The 21,157-nt window shown below is 36.3% G+C and overlaps 1 protein-coding gene across 1 annotated transcript in view; it reads right to left on the bottom strand.

The window, feature by feature from the left end:
- DLG2 (discs large MAGUK scaffold protein 2) overlaps positions 1-21,157 on the bottom strand; it is a 2,018,366-nt gene that overhangs the window by 1,567,730 nt on the left and 429,479 nt on the right. Inside the window, exon 5 of the mRNA XM_023511782.1 lies at positions 5,108-5,203. Coding sequence (XP_023367550.1) covers positions 5,108-5,203 — 96 coding nt within the window. The remainder of the gene's footprint in view (positions 1-5,107; positions 5,204-21,157) is intronic.

Genomic DNA, 21,157 nt, shown 5'->3' with positions numbered 1-21,157 from the left:
CTATTTCTTAATACTATGTACTGTTATAGTATTTCTTAATACTATGTACTATTATACTATAATACATAATACTATACATAGTATACTATACATATTATACTATTAGTATACTATACTAATACATATTAGTATACTATACTATATATATTATACTATAATACATAATACTATACATAGTATACTATACATATACCATATGCTGCACTTTCAAAATCATTGAACTTGTTGTGCATCTAGACAGTAAATACTATAAACGTCAATGTTTGGTTATGAGTGCTGTATTACCTAAACAGAATATACTTGCAAGCAAATGTAAAAACCAGGATCCTAAATAAAGTTCTATGAAATGAACAGGATATCATTTATGTACAGTTTGTATTGCTTTAGAGACAGCTAGTAAACAAATATGTCGGTATTTTGGATGATTAGCTTAAATGCTTTATAAATATGTCAGACTTGGAAAAACAAATCCCTGATACAGTACAGTCATCATTGCTCCTTAATAGGCAGAACTTTGATCCTGAGGCACTACAAGACACTCAATGATAAAGTACAACATCTTCTTCAACCTGAAAATAAATAGTTATTACATTCTATGTTTTAAATTAGTAAATCAAATTATCCAGGGTTAGCCATAGTATTGCATTAAAAAGATTATTCCCCCATTATTTTCAGTATTTACAAATTTGCCACCATACTTATATAAGAAAATAAATAACATACTGAATGCTAAAGCACTTTGAGTACCATGGGTTTATTAAGAAAAAAAGAAAACTATAATATTCAGAGTTGCTCAGATGAAATGTACTATTGCAGGAAGTGGCAAATATCCTATAATAGAGGCTTTCAGCAGATGACAGGTTCTGCTTTAGCAAGGCAACAGTAGTGGAAATACAAAATGAAGGAGAGTCATTGCTCTGAATTCCCATGAAAATTACTTTTAATCCTCTGATTCTATGCTATTTTCAAACTTAGTTCTCCAGGAAGATTAGCTCAGAACATCATTTTTTTTTTTCATTATTGTAGTACGAACCACATAACATTAAACCATTTTCAAGTACAGATTTCAGCAGTGTTAAGTATTTACATTGTTGTGCAACAAATGTCTAGATCCATTTTAATCTTGAAAAACTGAAACTCTATACCCACTAAACACTAATTTCCCCTTACCTTATCTCTCCATAGCTAAGTAAACACCTTGCTACTTTCTGTTTCTATGAGTTTGACTTTAGCTACTTCATGAGTGGAATCATATGGTATTTATACTTTTATAAATGACTCATTTTGCTTAGCATAATGTCTTTGAGATTCATTTTATAGCATCTGACAGAATTTACTTTTTTCCTAAGGCTACATAATATATCAATTTCCTTATCCACTCATCTGGTGATAGACATTGGATTACTTCTACCTCTTGACTATTATTAATAATGCTGCAATAAACATGGGTATGTAAAGATCTCTTCAAGATCCTACTTTGAATTCTTTTGAAAGTGAACCCCAAGTGGAAATACTGAATTATATGGTAATTCTATTTTTAATTTTTTTAGGAATCTCTACACTGTTTTCTGTAATTGCTACATGATTTTATTAATACACATACATTCCCACTGAGTGTGTACAAGATTTCCAATTCTCCATATCCTTGCCAATACTTATTATTTTCTGTTCTTTTGATAGTGGGCATGAAAATGGGTGTTAATATCTCACTGTGATTTTGATTTATATTTCTCTATGATATGTAGTAATAAGTATTTTCATAAGTTGACTTGTTCATCTTTTTTTGGAGAATTATCTATTCAAGTTTACTCATTTTTAATTGTTCCTTCATCATTTAATTGAAGACCTTTTTATGTACATATATTCTAGATATTCATCACTTATCAGATGTGTGATTTGCAATTTTTTCTCTAATTCCTTTGATTGTCTTTTCACTCTTTTGATTGATTCCTTTGGTGTGCAGAACTCTTTGGTCTAACTTGTTTATTTTTGCTTTGTTACCTAAACTTTGGGTATCATACCCAATAAATCATTGAGAAGTTCAGTGTCCTGATATCTTCCCCAATGTTTTCTTCTGTGAGTTTTATAGTTTGGGGTCTTAATTGTGTCTTTAATTCACTTTGATTTAATTTTTGTATATAGTATAAAGGATCCAACTTCATTATTTTGCATGTGGATATCCAGTTTTCCCATCATCATTTGTTGAAGAGACTGTACTTCTCCCATTGGTAATTGCGGGATCCATGTTGAAAATCATCTGACCACATCTGCAAGGTTATGTATCTGGGTTCTGTGATGTGTTCTGTTGGTCAACATAACTGTCTTTATGCCAGTACCACATCATCTTGATTACTTTCACTTTAGAGTATGTTTTTTAATCAGGAAATATGTAGCCCCCAACTTCATTCTTTTTCAATATTAATTCGGCTATTTTTTATCTCAAAACTCTCACTTTTAAAATACAGATCATGATTAGTATCTAATCTACACACATAAAGGCAAAGGAATCCTTTTTCTACACTTGTTTCCTAAAACAAGCATGAAAACCTGTTTTTTTCCCCATGGCTGAGTGGTATTAAGGAAAAAAGTTTCCTTATAAATATCAGAAAGGAGAAATAGATCTGAATTGCAAAATTATTCTTTTTTTTTTTTTTTTTTTTTTGCAGTTTTTGGCCGGGGCTGGGTTTGAACCCGCCACCTCTGGCATATGGGGCTGGCGCCCTACTCCTTTGAGCCACAGGCACCACCCCCAAAATTATTCTTAATCAGAAAGTACAGCTATTTAACAGTGTGTAAACATACAGTAGAGACTAAGAGAACTCAAGGGAAATGTTGGAATTCTCTGAAATAATTCCCCTATGATGTTAAAGTATTATAAGTGAATTTTAACTTAAAAGAATCCATAAATTAATGGAAAATTTTCACTTTAGATTAAGAAACTGAGATGTACATAGGTTAAGTGACTTGTCAAAGGATACTCAGGCAGTAAATATACAAAAGCAGTGACTCAAGTTCTCTGTCTTGCAGTTATGACTTACTCCTATGCCAGGTGAATCCTTTCCAGTCTGCTATGTTTCTCTTCATCTGGTATAACCTCTCTGTTCTTGCTACAAGAGACCAAACTTTCTGCCCCATCCATTGTGGTATTTTCATGCTATCCCTTTAGTCTCTCTACCAACCAGTTCTAATTCATAAGTTTGGCTAGAATCTATTTTCTGCAGTAAAAATTAAAGTTAAAATATCAAACAACTACACATTGCTTAAAATAAAGTATTTTTAAGAGGCACTTAGTGCTCTGGTCATGTTTCCAAATGTGTGGAATATCAAGAGCATTTAGTTATCAGTCCTTTTCACATATAATTACTGGGAACCTCTGTAAGTTGACCACCCAAGGGACTGTAATAAACTGGTCAACATATGGAGGAATTAGGCCAACTGTACTGATACACACAGGTAGTGCATGTCCAGTCTATGAAAATTAGGTCAACTTAAGGAGGTGGTCAACTATGGAGGCTCTACTTTATTTCAATTTGTACTTAGTATATTCCTGAAAGATGGGCATAATAGGTATTATCTCATTTTGCAAATAAAAAATGGAAGTCATTTATTCTGCCTAAGGTCACATTCGTGATAGAACCAAAATAGGTCTCTGACTTTAGATCTTTTGCTCTTTCCATTTTATCACACTGTCTAATTCTGATACCACACTTAGTTTTCAACCAGTATTTTCTCTCAGTTCTTTTTCCATGATGTAAGGACACAGCAAGAAGGTAGCTGTCTGCAAGCTAAGAGAGAGCCCTCACCAGAAATCTTATCAGCCAGCACTTTGATCCTAGCCTCTAGAACAGTGAGAAATAAATGTCTATAGTTTAATATATATATTTTCTTTTAGCTGTCCCTCTCTTACCTCAAATTTAAGATGTCATAATTGAATTTATTCTACTTATCTATCAGTCATCTTTTGTCCCAAATACCCTAATTTTTTGTATTGATACCAAACCCTCAGTCACTAAGTTAATTATTCTTTTTAGGGTAATGTTCTATTTCTCTGTGAGCTGATTAAAAATCCTCATGTTTCTCACTAGGACTCTGGACTATCAAACCTCCAAGCCTTTTATTTTAAATATTAGGCTTATTTAGATAAAGAACATACCCTTAAAATAATTCCCATTTTTTTAAATGTTAGATGGAAATAAGAAGACTATAATAAAAGTAAAGAAATCACATTAATACAAAATATTTCTTCATCAATAAAAGTCCAAAATTCTCAATGATGTCTTTATTTTTATTTTCCAAATTTTAATAAAATACAACTGCAATAAAATAAATATAAAATGTGCAATTCATCTCCATAGAATGAAAATCTATTATTTGCCAGGCAGTATTAAACACATTCACATTCACAATTTCATTAACATCTCATAAGTATATTATAAGATAAATAAACTGAAGCTTTCAGAGTTAAGTAGCTTAGGGTAGCAATATGCTTTTCAATAATGAAAACAAAAAAAGTTTCTTTAATATATTTGTCAGCATTTACATAATGTAACTGCCTGACTAGTTGGCACATTTTTATCTCACTTAGGCCTGATGACTTCATATTCAGGAAATAAAAATACAAATATCCTTGTGAACATCCAGGAAGTTCAAAAATTTGTTTTCTAAGTATTCATGAATCTATCATAGATGTTTATCCTCCCTTTTGCATTTGAGAAAACCAGTACCAACCAAACTAGATGACTAGTCAACTAGTCAACCAAACCAGATGACTTCCTTTCCTGGAAGCACAGTTAACATATTGTAACCGTCTGAAATAGTTTAAATAACACATTCTATATTAAACAAAAATATTTTTCAAGAGAGGAGAAGTAAGATAGCTTTTAAATTTCTATGCAGTCACTATGTACTAAAATGCAGATCCCAAAATGAAACACACAACTACTCAAAACAATATACACTTAGTATCAGCTCAGTAGGAACAGAACCCTGCACGGTGACCAGGCCAAAGCCAGAAATTAGTTGAACACTACTAAAAGCAGTATTCACAGGAAATAAGATAAATCTTGCCCACTAAGTGTGGAATCAAAGAAAATACTCAAATACTTACACTTGTCTTTCCATCAGTTTCATTTTCAAAACACTGATTTTCTTTATTTTGCTCAATACAGGAAACATTTTCCTTTGGTCTACTGCAACCTATAATCTGGAAAAAAAAAGAAAAAGAAAAAGGCTTAAATCAACACTTCTTATTTGTCTTCTCGAACGTATAGTTTTTCAAACTTTTAACATACAGATTAAAATATCTAAGGTCTCAATAAATATTAGCTGTTGCTCATGTCTGTTTTAGAAAATGAATCTAAACCATTTTTACATTGCTCTCCAAAAAGAAAACATAAAGTGAAACAGTTATTCCAAAACAAATTTTAAATTTCAAAGCTTTTTACCAGGAAGTATTAAACTTGGGCTATTCAGTAGTGAATTGATAATACAGTAAGAGATGAGCATGGTTAATAGAAAGATGATGATTCAAGGGTTGATTTCATCGTTTTAACTTTCTCATACTTAACAGAAATCTCTATAGTAGCTGTTGTAGACCTCAGAATTGGCAAAGGCACTGATTGCCTTTGTTCTGGACTATCTTTTAAAGGTTTTTGAATAACTACATCTTTGAATGATAAAAATAATGTCTACTTCCAGAGCAAAGGATAGGTTTTCTAACTGACCATTATAAAAGATATGTGTTCCCTAAACTGAGAGAAAGCAACCTAAAACATGACCCATTGTGTGTGAATGTATTATGTGGCCATTTTTGCCTTGTTCACTAGGAATTGGGTCTTGAGTAACTGGTAAAAGAAAATGGTAACCACTATTGTTGCAAGTAATAAAATCCTTTGTCTTTGTGCTAGGCATCTATAAAATGTGGAAAGCTTCTTAGCTTGTGAGCGCACAGTAAAATCTTAGATTCTTCATAGTTCTTGACAATGACAAGTTCAGAGTGTTGATAGAGTCTCAGTTTTCAGGAGGAGAAAGTATCAGTGACTTGTGGAATAAAAAAAATGGATTCATGGGACATGTCTGGAAATCGGTAGCAAACATGTTAACCACACTGTATGTTCACCTACATAATAATGATCCTTCATTTAACACCTGCTGATGCGAAGAAATTCCTGAAGTGCTTGGGGGCTGAGTACAAGGAAGCAGACTCAAAAACAGCTCCAAAAGGGTTTTTACTAACTCTCTTCTGGGTTAAGGAATTCCTTACCAATCCACTAGTCATCCTCAGCTCCTAAGATTCCGACTAGTTGAGCAAAAATTCCTGCCCTTTTTCAGACAATAGCTATAGAGACATGTACCTGCACTGATTGTTCAAGGAGAGAAATTGGTAACCACTGTAAGTAGAAATCAAGATTTCTCTGATCCCAATCTATTTTAGATGCTCTTCTTCTCTACTCTGATAGTCTATATCTGTCATTGCAATTAACACATTTTATTATAAATTATATATTTACACACACACATAATCTGCCCTGTTAGAGTTCCTTGGAGCATAAGCAGACATCCTTTTTTTTTTTTTTTACATTTTTTATTTGTTTCTGTGAAGACTTTAGAAATAGTTACAGTTTTTTAATCTCTATGAATAAATAATTATTTAATGAATGAAAAAGAGCTTAAATAAAAATTAAATTAAATGTGTAAATGGATGCATAGATATAAGAACAAACAGAAAAGAGCTCTGATCTGGCCTAGAAGAATGTCAGGCTAAACCCTCTGGGGATTCCCAGGTAGCCTCTGCATCAGAAACATGGAGTTCTTTACTTTGTGCTCTTTTTTGGAACAACCTTTCTTTGGTGCCACAAACTACAGAAACAAATCAGGGCTGCCAACCTGACTGTTTCATTCACATAGGTGTCTTCAATAAGGACAAGTCTTCTGTGAGGCCTGCTGGAGTCAAGATGCGGACTCAGCCTGTTCTGTCAACAGTGCATGCTGGATCCATCATCATAGTGAACATGACCCCATATCCACCATCATGGACTAAACACAAAGTAAAAGGCTGATAAAAGCTGTCTTGGAGAAGCTGTCTTCCTGATACGGATACTTCTACTAATGAAAATCTCCTGATAGACATAAATTTCCTTTACAAAAGAAGAGTTTTTTAGAGTTATTCTAGTATCTGCAGTTTCTCAAAATACCCAGCTTGAAATATCAATATGACAAAGAGAAATATTTGGGGTCACACTTTGGGGGTGATTTGTCCTTATACCTGATTCACTTGCAATAATTTAACATCTGTCATCTAGATAAGTGGTTTTCAAGCTAGCATGTGTCAGAATCACCTGGAGATCTTGGATGAGTGGGCAGTAAGAAAGTGGATCAGGAGTTTAGTGTAGTTGAAGATCTGATCTACAACTTTCCTACCTCATCAAGACGTTATCTCATGTATACTTCCTAAATACATCACAAAGCACTCAATCTCAATATCTTGACTGGCTGTCTACACCTTTATATTTTCACCATTACTCTTTCTCCTAGTAACTTGCCATCAATTTTGTTCTCATGGAAATGGTAATTTTCTTCTCTATTTCTATATTTTCTCTATTAAAAAAGAAAAAGTGGATGAGCATGATGGCTCATGCCTATAATCCTAACATTTTGGGAGGCCAAAGCAGCAGGAGGATTGCTTGAGCTCAGGAATCCGAGACCAGTCTGAGTAAGAGCAAGACCTTATCTCTTATCCAGATTTTGTGGTGGGCTCCTATAGTCCCCCTATGTTGGAGGCTGAGGCAAGAGGACTATTTGATCCAAGAGTTTGAGGTGGCTCTGACCTATGATGATGCTATAGCACTCTACCCAGGGTGACAGAGACAAACTCTGTCTCAAAAATAAATAAGTAAGTAAATAAACAGATCCTCAATTGCTCCCAAACTAGCAATTATCTCTAACCTTCTCCATTACAGAATCTATATTCTTGGAGGCATAATAGTAGTAATAAAATAATAGCAACAACAATACAATAAAAAGTTACAATAAGCTATGCTTCAAGGACATTGATATACGTTTTATATGTGTTATCTCATTAATATTTTAAAAAATCCCATGAAATAGGCACTATCATCATTATTTCCTGGGTGAGAAAACAGAATCTAGTTTTCTCTGAACAAAAGCCTATGAACCTAATGACTGCCCTAAACTCTTGAACAGCTTTCCCACTGCCCATTCATTCTTTCAAATTGTGATCCCTGGACCATCAGCATCAGCATCACCCAGAGATTTGTTAGGAAAATAAACCCTTGGACCTCCTACTGAATCAGAAATACTAGGAATGGGGCCCTACATTCTGTGTTTTGACAAGCACTCCAGGTGATTCTGACACATGCTAGTTTGAAAACCGCTGATCTAGATGACAAATTTCAAATTACTGCAAGTGAGGCTGGTATAAGACATATGTAGGGAGAGATGGATGCTTCTTGGCAGAATGGAGAATATAGGCCCCATCCAATAGGTGCAGTCTCTAGTGACTTCTAGGGATTTGTTGCAATAGGAAAAGTCATATCCAATGTTGCCAGATGTTTTGGATTTTCAAGAGAACTTGAAAGTCAAAAATTTTATGAGAAATGCCTTGATTTTTAAGTGTTAATAAATGTGACACAAAGTTTATGAGAGGCCATTGTTTTGGACTGAGCTCATGCAGTAGGCCCAAACAGACCAGGCCAAACCGAAACAGAGTCAGTCATTCATGTTAGGTGTCATATAATCAAACTGAACTTTAAAAGTGGCCAGTTTCCTTAAAAAACAGGAGGCTCAAAGCAACCAATTGGAAGGGGCCCAGTTTACCTGACTATCATGATAAGAAAGTCCCCTACATTTCAACCCTATAAGGAGAGTACTTTGAAATGACCAATGCGCTTTTTGTCCCTTATTTCTGCTTTCCTTAGCCCTTTTCCACTTACAAGGCTATCCCCCTCTGCTCAGCTCACCAGAGTACCTTTCTGTGTCACAGACTGGATGCTGCCTAAGGCATGACTCACCAATAAAAGCCAATTCAACCATTAAACTAAATTTGTTAAAATTTTGTTCTGTGACAACTATATATTTTTAAAACAACCATCTGAGCGTATTAGCCAAACAGAATATAAACCTGGGCTACAGTTTGTGCATTAGTCACTGCATAATGAAAGCTGCCCTTTTTTCACTGGATACTAGACTTTTTTTTTTTTTTTTGAGACAGAGTCTCACTATGTTCCCCTCTGTAAAAAGCTGTGGCATCACAGCTCACAGCAACCTCAAACTCTTGGGCTTAAATGATTCTCTTGCCTCAGCCTCCCAAGTAGCTGGGACTACAGGCACCTGCCACAACATCTGGCTATTTTTTTTTTTGCAGTTGTTTAGCTGGCCTGGGCCAGGTTTGAACCCGCCACCGTCCGTCTATGTGGCTGGCACCATAATCACTGTGCCAATGGTGCTGAGCTAGGATACTAGACTCTTAAAACTTAGAGAAGCAAGGACCTCCTAGTCCTCCCTATCTTCCACTTCCTCTGACTTTCTATAGTACTCATTATCTTCCACTTTCTCTGTCATTTCACACCAATTATCTTCTTTCTTCTTGAAACTCTTATCCCTTCATTCAGAAATATCTTTCTTCCATTTGTCGCCCAATCTCTTCCAGGGGTCCTCAAACTTTTTAAACAGGGGGCCAGTTCACTGTCCCTCAGACCGTTGGAGGGCCAGACTGCGGCCCTGGACTAGTCGGCTTATAAGTAGGACAGGCAGCAGTGGCAAAAACACCCTGCGGGCGGGATAAATGTCCTAGGCCGGCGCATGTGGCCAGCGATCCGGATCCCTCGTTAGAGGACGCCTGAATCGGCCCTTACTCATCTCCTCTTCCTCCTCTTAGCCCCTGAGTTCAGTTGTTACTTAATTCATTTCCTTTATCTCAATACTCACTCCCAGACCCAATCTAGGCACAAAGAGGACATTTCCCCCAGTTTCTAGTCCTACATTTTCAGTTGCCTGCTTATAATTTCTCTAAAAATCACCTTGGTAGTTGGAATCTGTTCAATCTAAATCCGACAGTTGTTTCTTCAGAACCCACTACCTGGTTCCTGATAACGCCATTATCTACTATGGCAAGGGCTAGTCACGTGACTCTTTTTTCCACAAAGCCTGGTTGATCCTCTCCCTTTCTCCAACTAGGTGGGATCTCTTATTCTATGATATGCTAAGGATCTAATGATTAGTCCACCTCATTTTTTAAAAGGGATAACCTACGATATGAACAAAACCAAAAATAAACATGTATTTACCTATTTGTCTTATCCACTCAAGTAGATTTTTTTTTTTTTTTTTTTTTTGAGAGAGAGCAAGTCTGACTCTGTTGCTCCAGCCCACAGGCCAGCCTGGCTCACAGCAACCTCAAACTCCTGGGCTCAAACAGTCCTTCCGCCTCAGCCTCTCAGAGTGCTAGAATTAGAGCTATGAGCCACTATATCTAACCTCAAGTAGATTTTTATGCTCCTTCAGAGCATTGAGTTTATTACCATCTCCATATCCTTCACAGGGCCTGAACAAAGTGTGTGTCCATAAATATTTATTAAATTATTTAATCACAATGTTTATGCACGTGTATTTCTACATTACACAATGTATCTTGACCATTATTTGCCAACTTTATTTATTTATTTATTTTTACTTAACTCCAAATGCATTTTACTTTTTTAAATGTTTAGATTTTATTGTTGGGGATTCATCACATGTATTTTTTTTTATTAAATGATAGCTGTGTAGATTAATGCAATCATGGGGTACAGTGTGGTGTTTTCATATACAATTTGAAATTTTTTCATCAAACTGGTTAACATATCCTTTATGTCCTTTTTTTAGTTATTGCGTTAAAACATTTCATCACGTGTATTTCTACATTACACAATGTATCTTGACCATTATTTGCCAACTTTATTTATTTTTTTTACTTAACTCCAAATGTATTTTACTTTTTTAATTTTTTTTAGTTTTTATTGTTGGGGATTCATTGAGTGTACAAAGAACCAAGTTAGACTGATTACATTTGATAGATATGTTATAACTGTGTCCCACCCCCAAAAGGTGTACCACACCCCATGACCCCCTCTCCCTGACCTCCCATGTACTAGGTCATAAATTGTCCTCATGCCAACTTTACTTTAAATTTATTCATCTTTTTTAAGGAAATTAGAAAAGTTTCCTATTTTAAATACTCTTAGAATGCATTTTTGAAAAATTCAGAACTTTCCTGTAGAGCAAATACCTATTCACCACATGATTCTACTATTTAGCAGATGTACTTATTTGTTTATATATTGATACTATTTTGTTGAAACCTAGAATTCTTTTCTTTAGAAATGAATGTTTGGAAATGAATGTGACTAAGTATCTCTGTCCTTACAAGGACCAAAAGCCATATAAACTCCAAAAGGTAAATTAAACAGCTCTATGACCCTAGACCCCTAAAAACACTGCTCTTTTTGATCCTTTATGAACATGAACTACAGATTAGCCTAAGCTACATCCCAGGTGGGCTCTGGAGTAGTCTGATTCTATTACTATTTAGCTTTATATTTAAACAGCACCTAGACTTATTTCACTCTTTCCTATTATCTTCAGGTATAAGAAACATTAAAGACCACAGAGGCACAAGGTTAACTCTTGTGTCCAAAATATGCTACCCCAAGATACGGCAACTTAGCATTTGAGAAAACAAGAGAAGCAAGAAGGTCATTTTTACTTTCCCCTCACCCTTCTCCTCTGAAGGGTCATTTTACCTCCCCCTTCCCCTTCTGTCCTTCACTCCAAGTGACCCCCCCACCCAGAGAAAAGGAGTATCCTTATCCTCAAAGGCACAGAAAATCCAACAAGACCTGAACGAACATGTCTCACTAAGTCCCCCTATTTTAGTCCCATTAGATCATACCCCCTTTGCCAATACTTCTGTATGACTGTCTACTCTTCATCAAACTTAGTATAAAAATATATGTTTCCTTGTTTCTTTGAGTCTTCACTTCTCTGTCCTATAAAACTTATCTCAAATAAATGTATACATTTTTCTCTTATTAACCTTTTATTATAGTGTTCTAAGCCATCGACCTAGTAATGAGTGAGTAAAATATATTAATTATTCTGACACACACTTTCATTATATAGAAAACAGCCTGCTGATGCGTTATATACTCCAGTTAGGCATTACAACCTGCTGAGGAATTTACACTCAGCAGTGAGTGCAAACTGAATAGTTTTGGAAGCACACTCCAAGGATTGTTCACACTGTAACACTAGGCTAGCTAACGGGAAGCCATTTTGCTTCTACTATGTTTTGGTTTGTTTTGTCTTAAAAGTTCAGAACAACATGCTGGACAAGGGATTAGAAAATAACCTGGAGGAAAACCAGACCAAGGGTCTAAATAAGCTAACCACAGACTACTTATGACAAGATCCACCAGATGACCTTATCATTTACTGATAACCATCAAGCAAGTCATGATGACTTGCATAAATCTTGCTTTCTGCCAACCGCTCCCTTTACCCCTTCTTTTATGAGTTTCTCAGTAAACACAGGAGGAGGAGATGGTCTTTGAGCTAATAGTCCACCATCTCCTCAGGCTGCCGCCACTTGAATAAACCACCTTCCTTTCACCAATATTCACCTGTCCTATTTGATTCTTGGGTGGCAGGTAGTAGACCCTACCTTTGGCAGCAGTTTTTCTTTGCTGTGAGAATAATAAACTCCATTATTTTAGCCCTAAAGACAAATTCTTCATGATTCCTGGAAAAGCTGGGAAAGAACAAAACCAGGCACAACTCAAGAGCACAAGAGAAGAAAGTAATAGTTATCAAGAAAAATTCTGCCTCATTTGTTATTTCACCAGCATTTATTAAATTATATTGCTTTCAAGGCATTGAAGGAGATGTTATGGAGAAGACAGTGTCCGTGAAGAATTTAGTGTAAGTAAGACAATGAATAGGCACAAAAGTCACTATAAAACCAGGTAGAAAGCTTTGAAAAGAAGTACAGGCAGTACTCTGGAAATTCAAGAGGTTCAGTTCAAAACATTCATTAAATGCTTACTCCGCCAGACTTTTAAAAAAACTTAGAGTGAAGTGAGAAAAATATATAAACAGGTAATTTAAATTCAATTTTAAAGTATTAGAACAGAATGCTGTAGTTGGACAACTACATTTCTCTAGTGTGTTGAACCATGAGGCAAGAGGTTGTGAAAAATGAAATAGAAATGATAAGCAGAAGCCAGTTTAAGAGAGTCTTAAACATTAAGTCAAAGAATTTACAATATCCCAGGAAATAAGGAATCAAAAAGTATTTAGATGAGAAACAATGGGGAAGAAGTAGAGGGGTCAAAATGGAGGATATATTTTAACAGTAAAGATCTCACAGTCTTATTGGCCTTGCTTAATTATGGTTTTCTATTTTCTCCTTAATTTTCAAATACATTTATTTTTATTGTTGGAGATTCATTGAGGGTGCACAAAACCAGGCTACATTGATTGCTTTTGTTAGATAAGGATTGTAGAGGATGCCAAGAGCTAGACGGCTCTGGGCAAGATGATTTGCAGCTGGGGGGTGGACCCTTGGGCAATTCGTCTGCAGATGCTCCTTGCAGAGAAAGCCCTAGCACGTAGTCAGTGTCTAATACTCCCCTCACTTGTCTTGTACTGTCTCAATAAAGGGCTACTGTGGAGGTTGCTCGGGGCTGCCCTGCAATCAAGGTTAGCCTGCTTCCTGCAAGCTTGTACTTCTAATCCGCGTCACACCTGGTTCCTTCCAGCAGCGATGGAGACCAGGGCCATAGGGGCCTTAGGGGCTGCGACAAAGGATCCTCTTTTCAAATGCCTTTTTTTTAAAATGTAAGGTTTATAAAGCTGTTGCAGAATTAGGACAAAGAATACCATGTACCCTTCACGTGCATTTCTAGCTTTACCGGTGTTTCGGTAGTTAGTCTTACCCAGTTCTAGGCACTCCATTTTGTCACTGTCTTTATCATTGTAAACCTTTAAAAAATTTGGCTGCCTACTATGCAGGTATGCATATGATCAAAAATATTTCTGTAAACTCACATAGAGATTTTATCCAGGATATACTGTTAACATGAAAAGAAAATGCAAAATGCTAAAGAATATAGTCATATGTTGTTATCTGTGGGCAATTGATTCCTGGAACTCCCGTGGATTCCAAGGTTTATGGATTCTCAAGTCTCTTATATAAAATGGAATAGTACGACCTATGCACATCCTCCTATATACTTTAAAACATCTCTCCATTACTTATTATTACTTATTATACATAATACAATAGAAATGCTCTATAAATATTATCATATTGTTATTTTTTACTTTTTCTTTCATATTTTCTATCCATAGTTAGTTGAATACATACATGCAGAAGCTGCGGCTCCTACTGCAATCTGACAATATCTATAATATGCTATTATATTGCTATGCAGATATATATATACCTGTGGCTGATAGTATCTATAATATGCTATTTGTCATATAAGAATAGGAGAAAAAAATTTTCCCTCTCCCTCTGAAGGTTCAGGTCTGCTGAAATAAATTGATAATAGATTAATCTGAGAAAAATGAAGAAAATTGTAAGTATTTTTAACCCCAAAGCATGACATTTTGACATTCTGGACTGACTGAAGCAACCTCAAAATCTCTCTGGCCTTTCCTCACCACTACTGCCATAGACTCTCCCCAAATCATTGAGGTTCCTTCTGCCTGTGATGTGGACCCCCCAGGGGAACAATTTTTCTTGTCTCCCCTCCCTTTAAGAACAGGACTATACCTGAACTGATCAGAAGATAATGTGTAGTCTCTAAGACTAATTTAAATTCCAAAGGAACTATTTACCAACAGTTAATCTTTGTTCCCTGTCTATTCATCCTCCCTCCTTTATTGTCTTTTTACTGAATTCATCTTTTCCCCCTCCCAGAACCCATTTATCAGAAAAACATTCATGCATGTCCCTCTCATCTAGGGCTGGACACAGACTCCATTTTCCAAGCCTAAGCAGGCTTATAAACCAGTTTGATCAATGTTCCATCTAAATTACCACTCCCCTAAAGAGCAGAACATCTCCACATTCCTACATACTGGCAGTTATAAAATTAAGTTCTGCCCACAGGCCTTTGGCGCCAATGGCTATGACATATTTTAGACATATTCCATTTCCCCACCCCACCTGCCTTCCGGGAAGAAAAATTGCATATAAACCCATAGACAGAGAGCCAAAATTGGCAACCTGGTCAGGACCCCCTCTGCTGTGCTGGACGCTTTGCTATCCCTCTTATCTATAATAAAATCTGTCCTTTCCTTTACCCATGGTCTTTGAATTCAGTCTTTAATTTCGTGAGACCAAGGATCCAACAGAGAAATTTCCAGTAACAGCATGTAAGCTTCAGAACCTCACTAGGGAGTTAAATCCTCATTTTCTGGAAGTTCTTGTGTACTCATGCTAAATAAATTTGATAACTTTTATTAATCTGCTTTATTATGAGTTAATTTTTAAGTGAACCTTCCAAGGGAGAAGGGAAAGTTTTGCCTTCATCTCCATAAAAAGCACACAAATTTATTAACATGTGAGCATTGTGAAATTCAAAATATGAACTGAAAGGTGGAAACAGTGGTGCCCAGACTTGGAGCAGAGAGGTTCAGGCCAAGTTTACTGAAAGGGACAGTGACCTACCCGAGAAGGGCAAAAATGGCATCTGGAGGCAGTTAGAGACCCCTTTTATGTGTGTGTGTGGGGGGGGGGGGAGGCATATTCCATAGCTTGCCCAGAGAGGGTTGGAGTACTGGGTCCTTTACTGTGAATTTCTTCAGGGGTGGGGCTAACTAGGTCCTTTGTGTTCTTTGTTTCAGGAGGAGAGGAGGAAGAAGGAAGGGCTCAATTTCTTCACACCAGGATGGCCTTAAACAACTTACTCTCTAACACAGGTAAGCAAATTAATTCTGATAAATACTGCAGCCACGTTCTCTACTTTTCCTCAATTTTAAAGACCTCTATTTCTCTCCCTTTTCTCCATCATTAAAATAAAAAACAAACTCCTTTCATATATTTCACAGTTTCTCTGGGAGATAAAGTTATCCAGCTCATCCTTTTATTACTTTCCAGTTAACCCCCTCCAAGCATCTTAGAAGCTAAAATCTACTCATGGCATGGGAAGGGGACCTTTGCACTTTTCTAAAGAAGACCTACTGTTTCTTTACCAAGAAATCTGGTCTGGTCTGAGAGGGCATCATCCAGCTCCAGAAACAATCTACCCACCTACACTCTCAAAATGAGAGATCCTGGTTTCACAGCCTATGTGGGCCACCACTCTAACTCCCCCATCACTGGGAAGCAGGCCTCTGCAGGGGGAAATCTGTCCGGCAACCAAAGAAAGAGGGGTGGTGGACGATTACCCTAAGGTGGCTGTAGCCAAAATTGTTCACTATTCTGCCAGGCAGGAGGTGAACCCAGAGGAAGATACACCTAGGTGCAGGAAAACTGGGCCTTTTATTTCTTGTGTCCCCTTCGCATGGGGTGAGGGATCCTGTGTTTTGTGGCTCATGGAGAGAGAAGGCCCCCGTACCTTTCTATTCAGCTCTGGGCTTCTCTGAGTCTGCTCTATTCTTAACTGTCCTCAGTTATCTCCCTTTTTCTTTCTCCTCTTTGTCTTCACTGTTTGTCTCAGTGGGGTTGGTGAGTACCTTAAGTTCTTCTGTGATCTACCTCCTCCCCAATTTCAATGGCTTTGAGTTCACTTCAGTCTAATTTTTCTCCTTCTGAATGGGAGCTTTTGATGAAAGCTCAAATATATAACTTTTAATCAGATGACTCTAATGAGTCATAGCAGAATAGAATACTTGTTCAAAATGCATAGTTGGAGTCAGACTACCTGGATATACATCATTACCTCACCTCCTACCTAGCTGAAAGTTCTTGGGTAATTTTCTATTCCAAATATCAATTTCCTTATCTTTAATATGGGTGTAATAATAGCACTGACTTCATAAGCCATTATGATAATTCCAATTAAGTTAATCTTTTGAAAGCATCTGGAAAATACGTAGTCAATAAATATCTAGGTCATTAAATATGAAAATTCCAGTTTTGTATCAAAAGTTTAGTTTATCATATCTCAAACAAGAAGCAGTACGGTTATTCAAAGAATGTGCCTAAATTATCGATAGTTTTACTATCGCAACACGAATTTGTTTATGTTTGCAATGCAGCAGCCTGGAGAGTGAGTGGTGATAAAATTGGTAAAGGTGTTTTCCACAGCTTCTTGATAATGGAATATTTTTCCTTGCAAGAAGTGGTCCAAAGCCTGGCAGAAGTGATAGTTGGCGAAAGATCTGGTGAGTAAGGTAGATAACAGAGAGTTTTCAAGTCCAGCTTCTGTAGTTTCGAACATCGTCTTAGAAGAGGGTTAGTCTGTCTCTATTGACCAATCTCAGCTACTTAACAGCCAGCATCCACATCATTTTATCCAGCTGGTTGCAACGCACATCTGCGTTAATTTGTTGACTAGATTTCCTAAAATTTTGTTGGGTAATACCAGTGTTGGATCACCAAACAGATACCATTAGCTTTTTTTGATAAATATTTGGAATATTTGGCTTTGAACTGAGTTTCCAGCACTTCACCTTTATCCAACCACTGTGCTGAACACTTGCAATTGTCAAAAAGAATCTATTTTTCTGGAACAAATTTTCTCTCTCTTTTTTTTATTTTTCATCATATGTAACAATAGTGTAGAAACCGTTTGTCTTTAGGTTGTGACAGCAAAGAAAGGCAAGCTTTGAGATGATGTTTCTTCTGGCACTCGTTTAATTCATGTGCAACCCATCTATTCAACTTATTTACCTTGCCAGTTTGGTCCAATATTGTTGGAATCATAACATGAAACCTTGCTCCTAATTCACGAGTAGGTTAGGATGGATCCATTTCCACTACAGCTTTCCGCTCATGAACACCCACCTTGGTCTCAGGGTGCCCATGTGGCTCATTTTCAAGATTGAAATCATCAGAACGAAACTTCTTCAAACCATCAACACACCACGTATTCATTAGCTACATCATTCCCAAACACTTTGTTGACATTTTGAGCTGCTCTGTCTGCTCTGCATTGGTTCAGTAACAGAACTCATATTTGAAAATTATACAGTTTTTTCACTTATCCAGGGTTTCACAAAACTTGCTGTAAAAGAATTTGAAAGATAATCACAAGCCAAAATGTGTCACTCATTCTTCAAAGTGAAATGTCAGTATATCAACTATCAAACAATACTTAAAGAAATCAGACATTTCATTATTCATAACCTAAGTGGAACTACCATTACCAATATTTAATTTGTCCAATCTGATATCCATTTTAAATAGAAAAGGTAATTTTCATATCATGTGTCTCAATATATGTAGACATATTCCACTATTTTAAGGTATTGACTGTCCTTTTTCTTTCTCTCTCACCCACTCATTTCTATCTCCTATCATCCTGAAAATTTTTCTATATTTGCCTCTTATTTTTTCCTCTGCTGGTCTGGAATCATTTGATTATCTTTCTATTTTTTTATTGTTATTGTTATCTTTCTAGAATATCTATAAATTATCTATTTTAAGTTATTAAGTATTGCTCTCTCAAATAAGATGAGGACATTGATGTATTTTAACAATTCATCATGCCTATATCCTATTACCTTTATTTGAACACAAACATAAATTTTAATTTTTCAAATCAATTATTTATTAGATTTTATGATATACTTTTAAATTACTTGCACAACTTTTTCTCAGGTTCTCCAAAGTTAACATTTTATTACATTTATGTTAGCATTCACTTTAGGTGTAAACTTTAAGTAAACTTTTTGTTGAAGAGGTATTATAGAGTAATGTCTTTCTTTTTTCTGGTTCTGCATTTATGGCAGAAGCCCTATAAAATAGCTCTGTTCTCTTCAGTGCATGATTTGAAAATATCTATTTGTCAAATTACTAATTTGTGCTTTTTTCACTTGGTTGAGGTGGATTCCAGATTATCCATTATGAAGTTACTATTTTCTTTTAGTAATTAATAACAATTTCATAGAAGATACTTTTAATTTAGGTAAATATTCTATATTTCATCGACTTTCACCCACTAATTTTAGCATTCATTGATGATTTTTATTCTTTTCCCAAAACAATTATTACTGTGGTGGTTTTCAGTTGGTAGTATTCTGAATCCTCCATTTCTTCTACACTAGTTGGGCTATTTATGTAAGGAAGAACTTTCTCTTCTTACTTATTTTTATTATTGGTTATGTCTTTTCCTTCTCTCTCTCTCTCTCTTTCTTTTTTTCTTTTGATAGTCTCATTTTGTTGCCCTTGGTAGAGTACCATGGCATCATAGTTCACAGCAACCTCAAACTCGTAGGCTCAAGCAATCCAATTGTCTCAGCCTCTTGAGTAGCTGGGACTATAGATGCCTGTCACAATGCCCAGCTATTTTTTGGAGATGGTGTCAGGCTGGTCTTGAACTTCTGAGTTTAAGCAATCCACCTGACTCTGGCTCCCAGACGGCTAGGATTATAAGCATGATCCACCAAACCCAAACTTATTTTTCCTTCCTATTTTAACTTCTGTACTACTGTGGCTCAGAACATTATACTTCAAATATGGCACCGTGGCATGCTGAGTACTTTGAGTTCAAAGGAATTGGATGGGCCTAAGAAATAAGGTTTCTTTGACATTCTTCTACCCAGCTTTCTTCCACTACTCTGCCTCCTCCTGGTGAATCGTATAAACTAGAATTCCTTTTCCCCAAGGGAAACCATAAAAATCTGGGGAATTCACTCTCTGACCTGTCTTTGCTTCTTAAGTTCTTCATGTGACAAGTATACTGCCCAAGGGGAAGTATACTTGGACCAAGTAACAAGTGTACCTGGGAGGGGAAGGAATGTCACAAGAGAAGCAGGAAAGAATCTGAACAAACAGGCCTTTCTAAAGTCCTCCTCTCTTCCCACTTTATTACCATTAGATCATATTCCTTTTTGTCCAATTATGTTTCTTCACAACTATTCACTTCTTTCAACTGATTCATCTTAATAATACATAGTTTTCCTTGGGACCTTCATTTTCTTATGAAGGCTCCCATGCCATGTAAAAACTTCTATCAAATAAATTGTTATGGTTTCCTTCTGTTACTCTGTCTTTGTCAATTTTAATTTCAGGTGTATCCAGGAACCCCAGGAGTATGGGAAACCTCCCTATTATAATATAAATGAGGAGATACATGTATTTTTCCCCCTTCTTATGTTGGAGCTCAGAAAGTGATACTCCAAAATATGGCTCTTGGGCATGCTAAGAACTTTAAACTAAAGGAAATTAAAATACCTTAGAAGCAGTCTCAGAACCAAGGACTTTCTGGCCTTTTCCTGTTTCTTTCTGACAGGGGTGGGGTAGAACTCTTTCTCTGAAGATACTTTAGAAGGTATACAATTATTTCTATCCACCCCATGAAATTTTATTAATCAGAGAAGAGTAAACTTATATCTCAGGAAGAAAGACTGAAGAATGTTACCATACCTAAACAGACTTTAATTACAAGCTATTGTCTGTTCTTCTGGACCATTCACTTTTCAAAGAGAATTATTCACAAACTGTGATAATTTCTATTCTTTGAGCCCAATCAATTCTCCTAAAGAAACTTTTATTTATTCATTCATTCCTTTATTATCAAAATTGCCTCCATTCCCTTTTCACTCCCTTTGCTTCCAAGTAAAGGGTGCTATTTAACCTTTAGAGATCTGGCTCTTTTTTTTTGAGGTTCATGAAGGGTGTCAGGATAAAGACCAGGGGTAGAGATGTTCAGGCAAGGTGTATTGAAAAGGGTCATCAACCTGTTTTGGCAGGGCAAAGATAGTGTCTGTGCCTGGGCAGTTAGAGACCCCTTTTATATGGGGCTAACAGGGGTGGGCAAATTCCACAGCTTGCCCAGTGGGCTTCAGTGTGTTAGGGTCTTTGGTGTAAATTTCTTTGGGGGTGGGCTACTAGGTCCTTTGTGTTCTTTGTTTCAGGAGAATTAGAGGAAGAGAAGGAGGGAAGAATTTGCATTAGGTGCCCCAGCATTACTGACTCCTGTTAGAA

The sequence above is a fragment of the Otolemur garnettii genome, unplaced genomic scaffold, assembly GCF_000181295.1.
Source record: "Otolemur garnettii isolate 467f Iridium unplaced genomic scaffold, OtoGar3 scaffold00001, whole genome shotgun sequence".
Classification (NCBI taxonomy): domain Eukaryota; kingdom Metazoa; phylum Chordata; class Mammalia; order Primates; family Galagidae; genus Otolemur; species Otolemur garnettii.
This window is presented reverse-complemented; position numbering and strand designations above follow the sequence as displayed.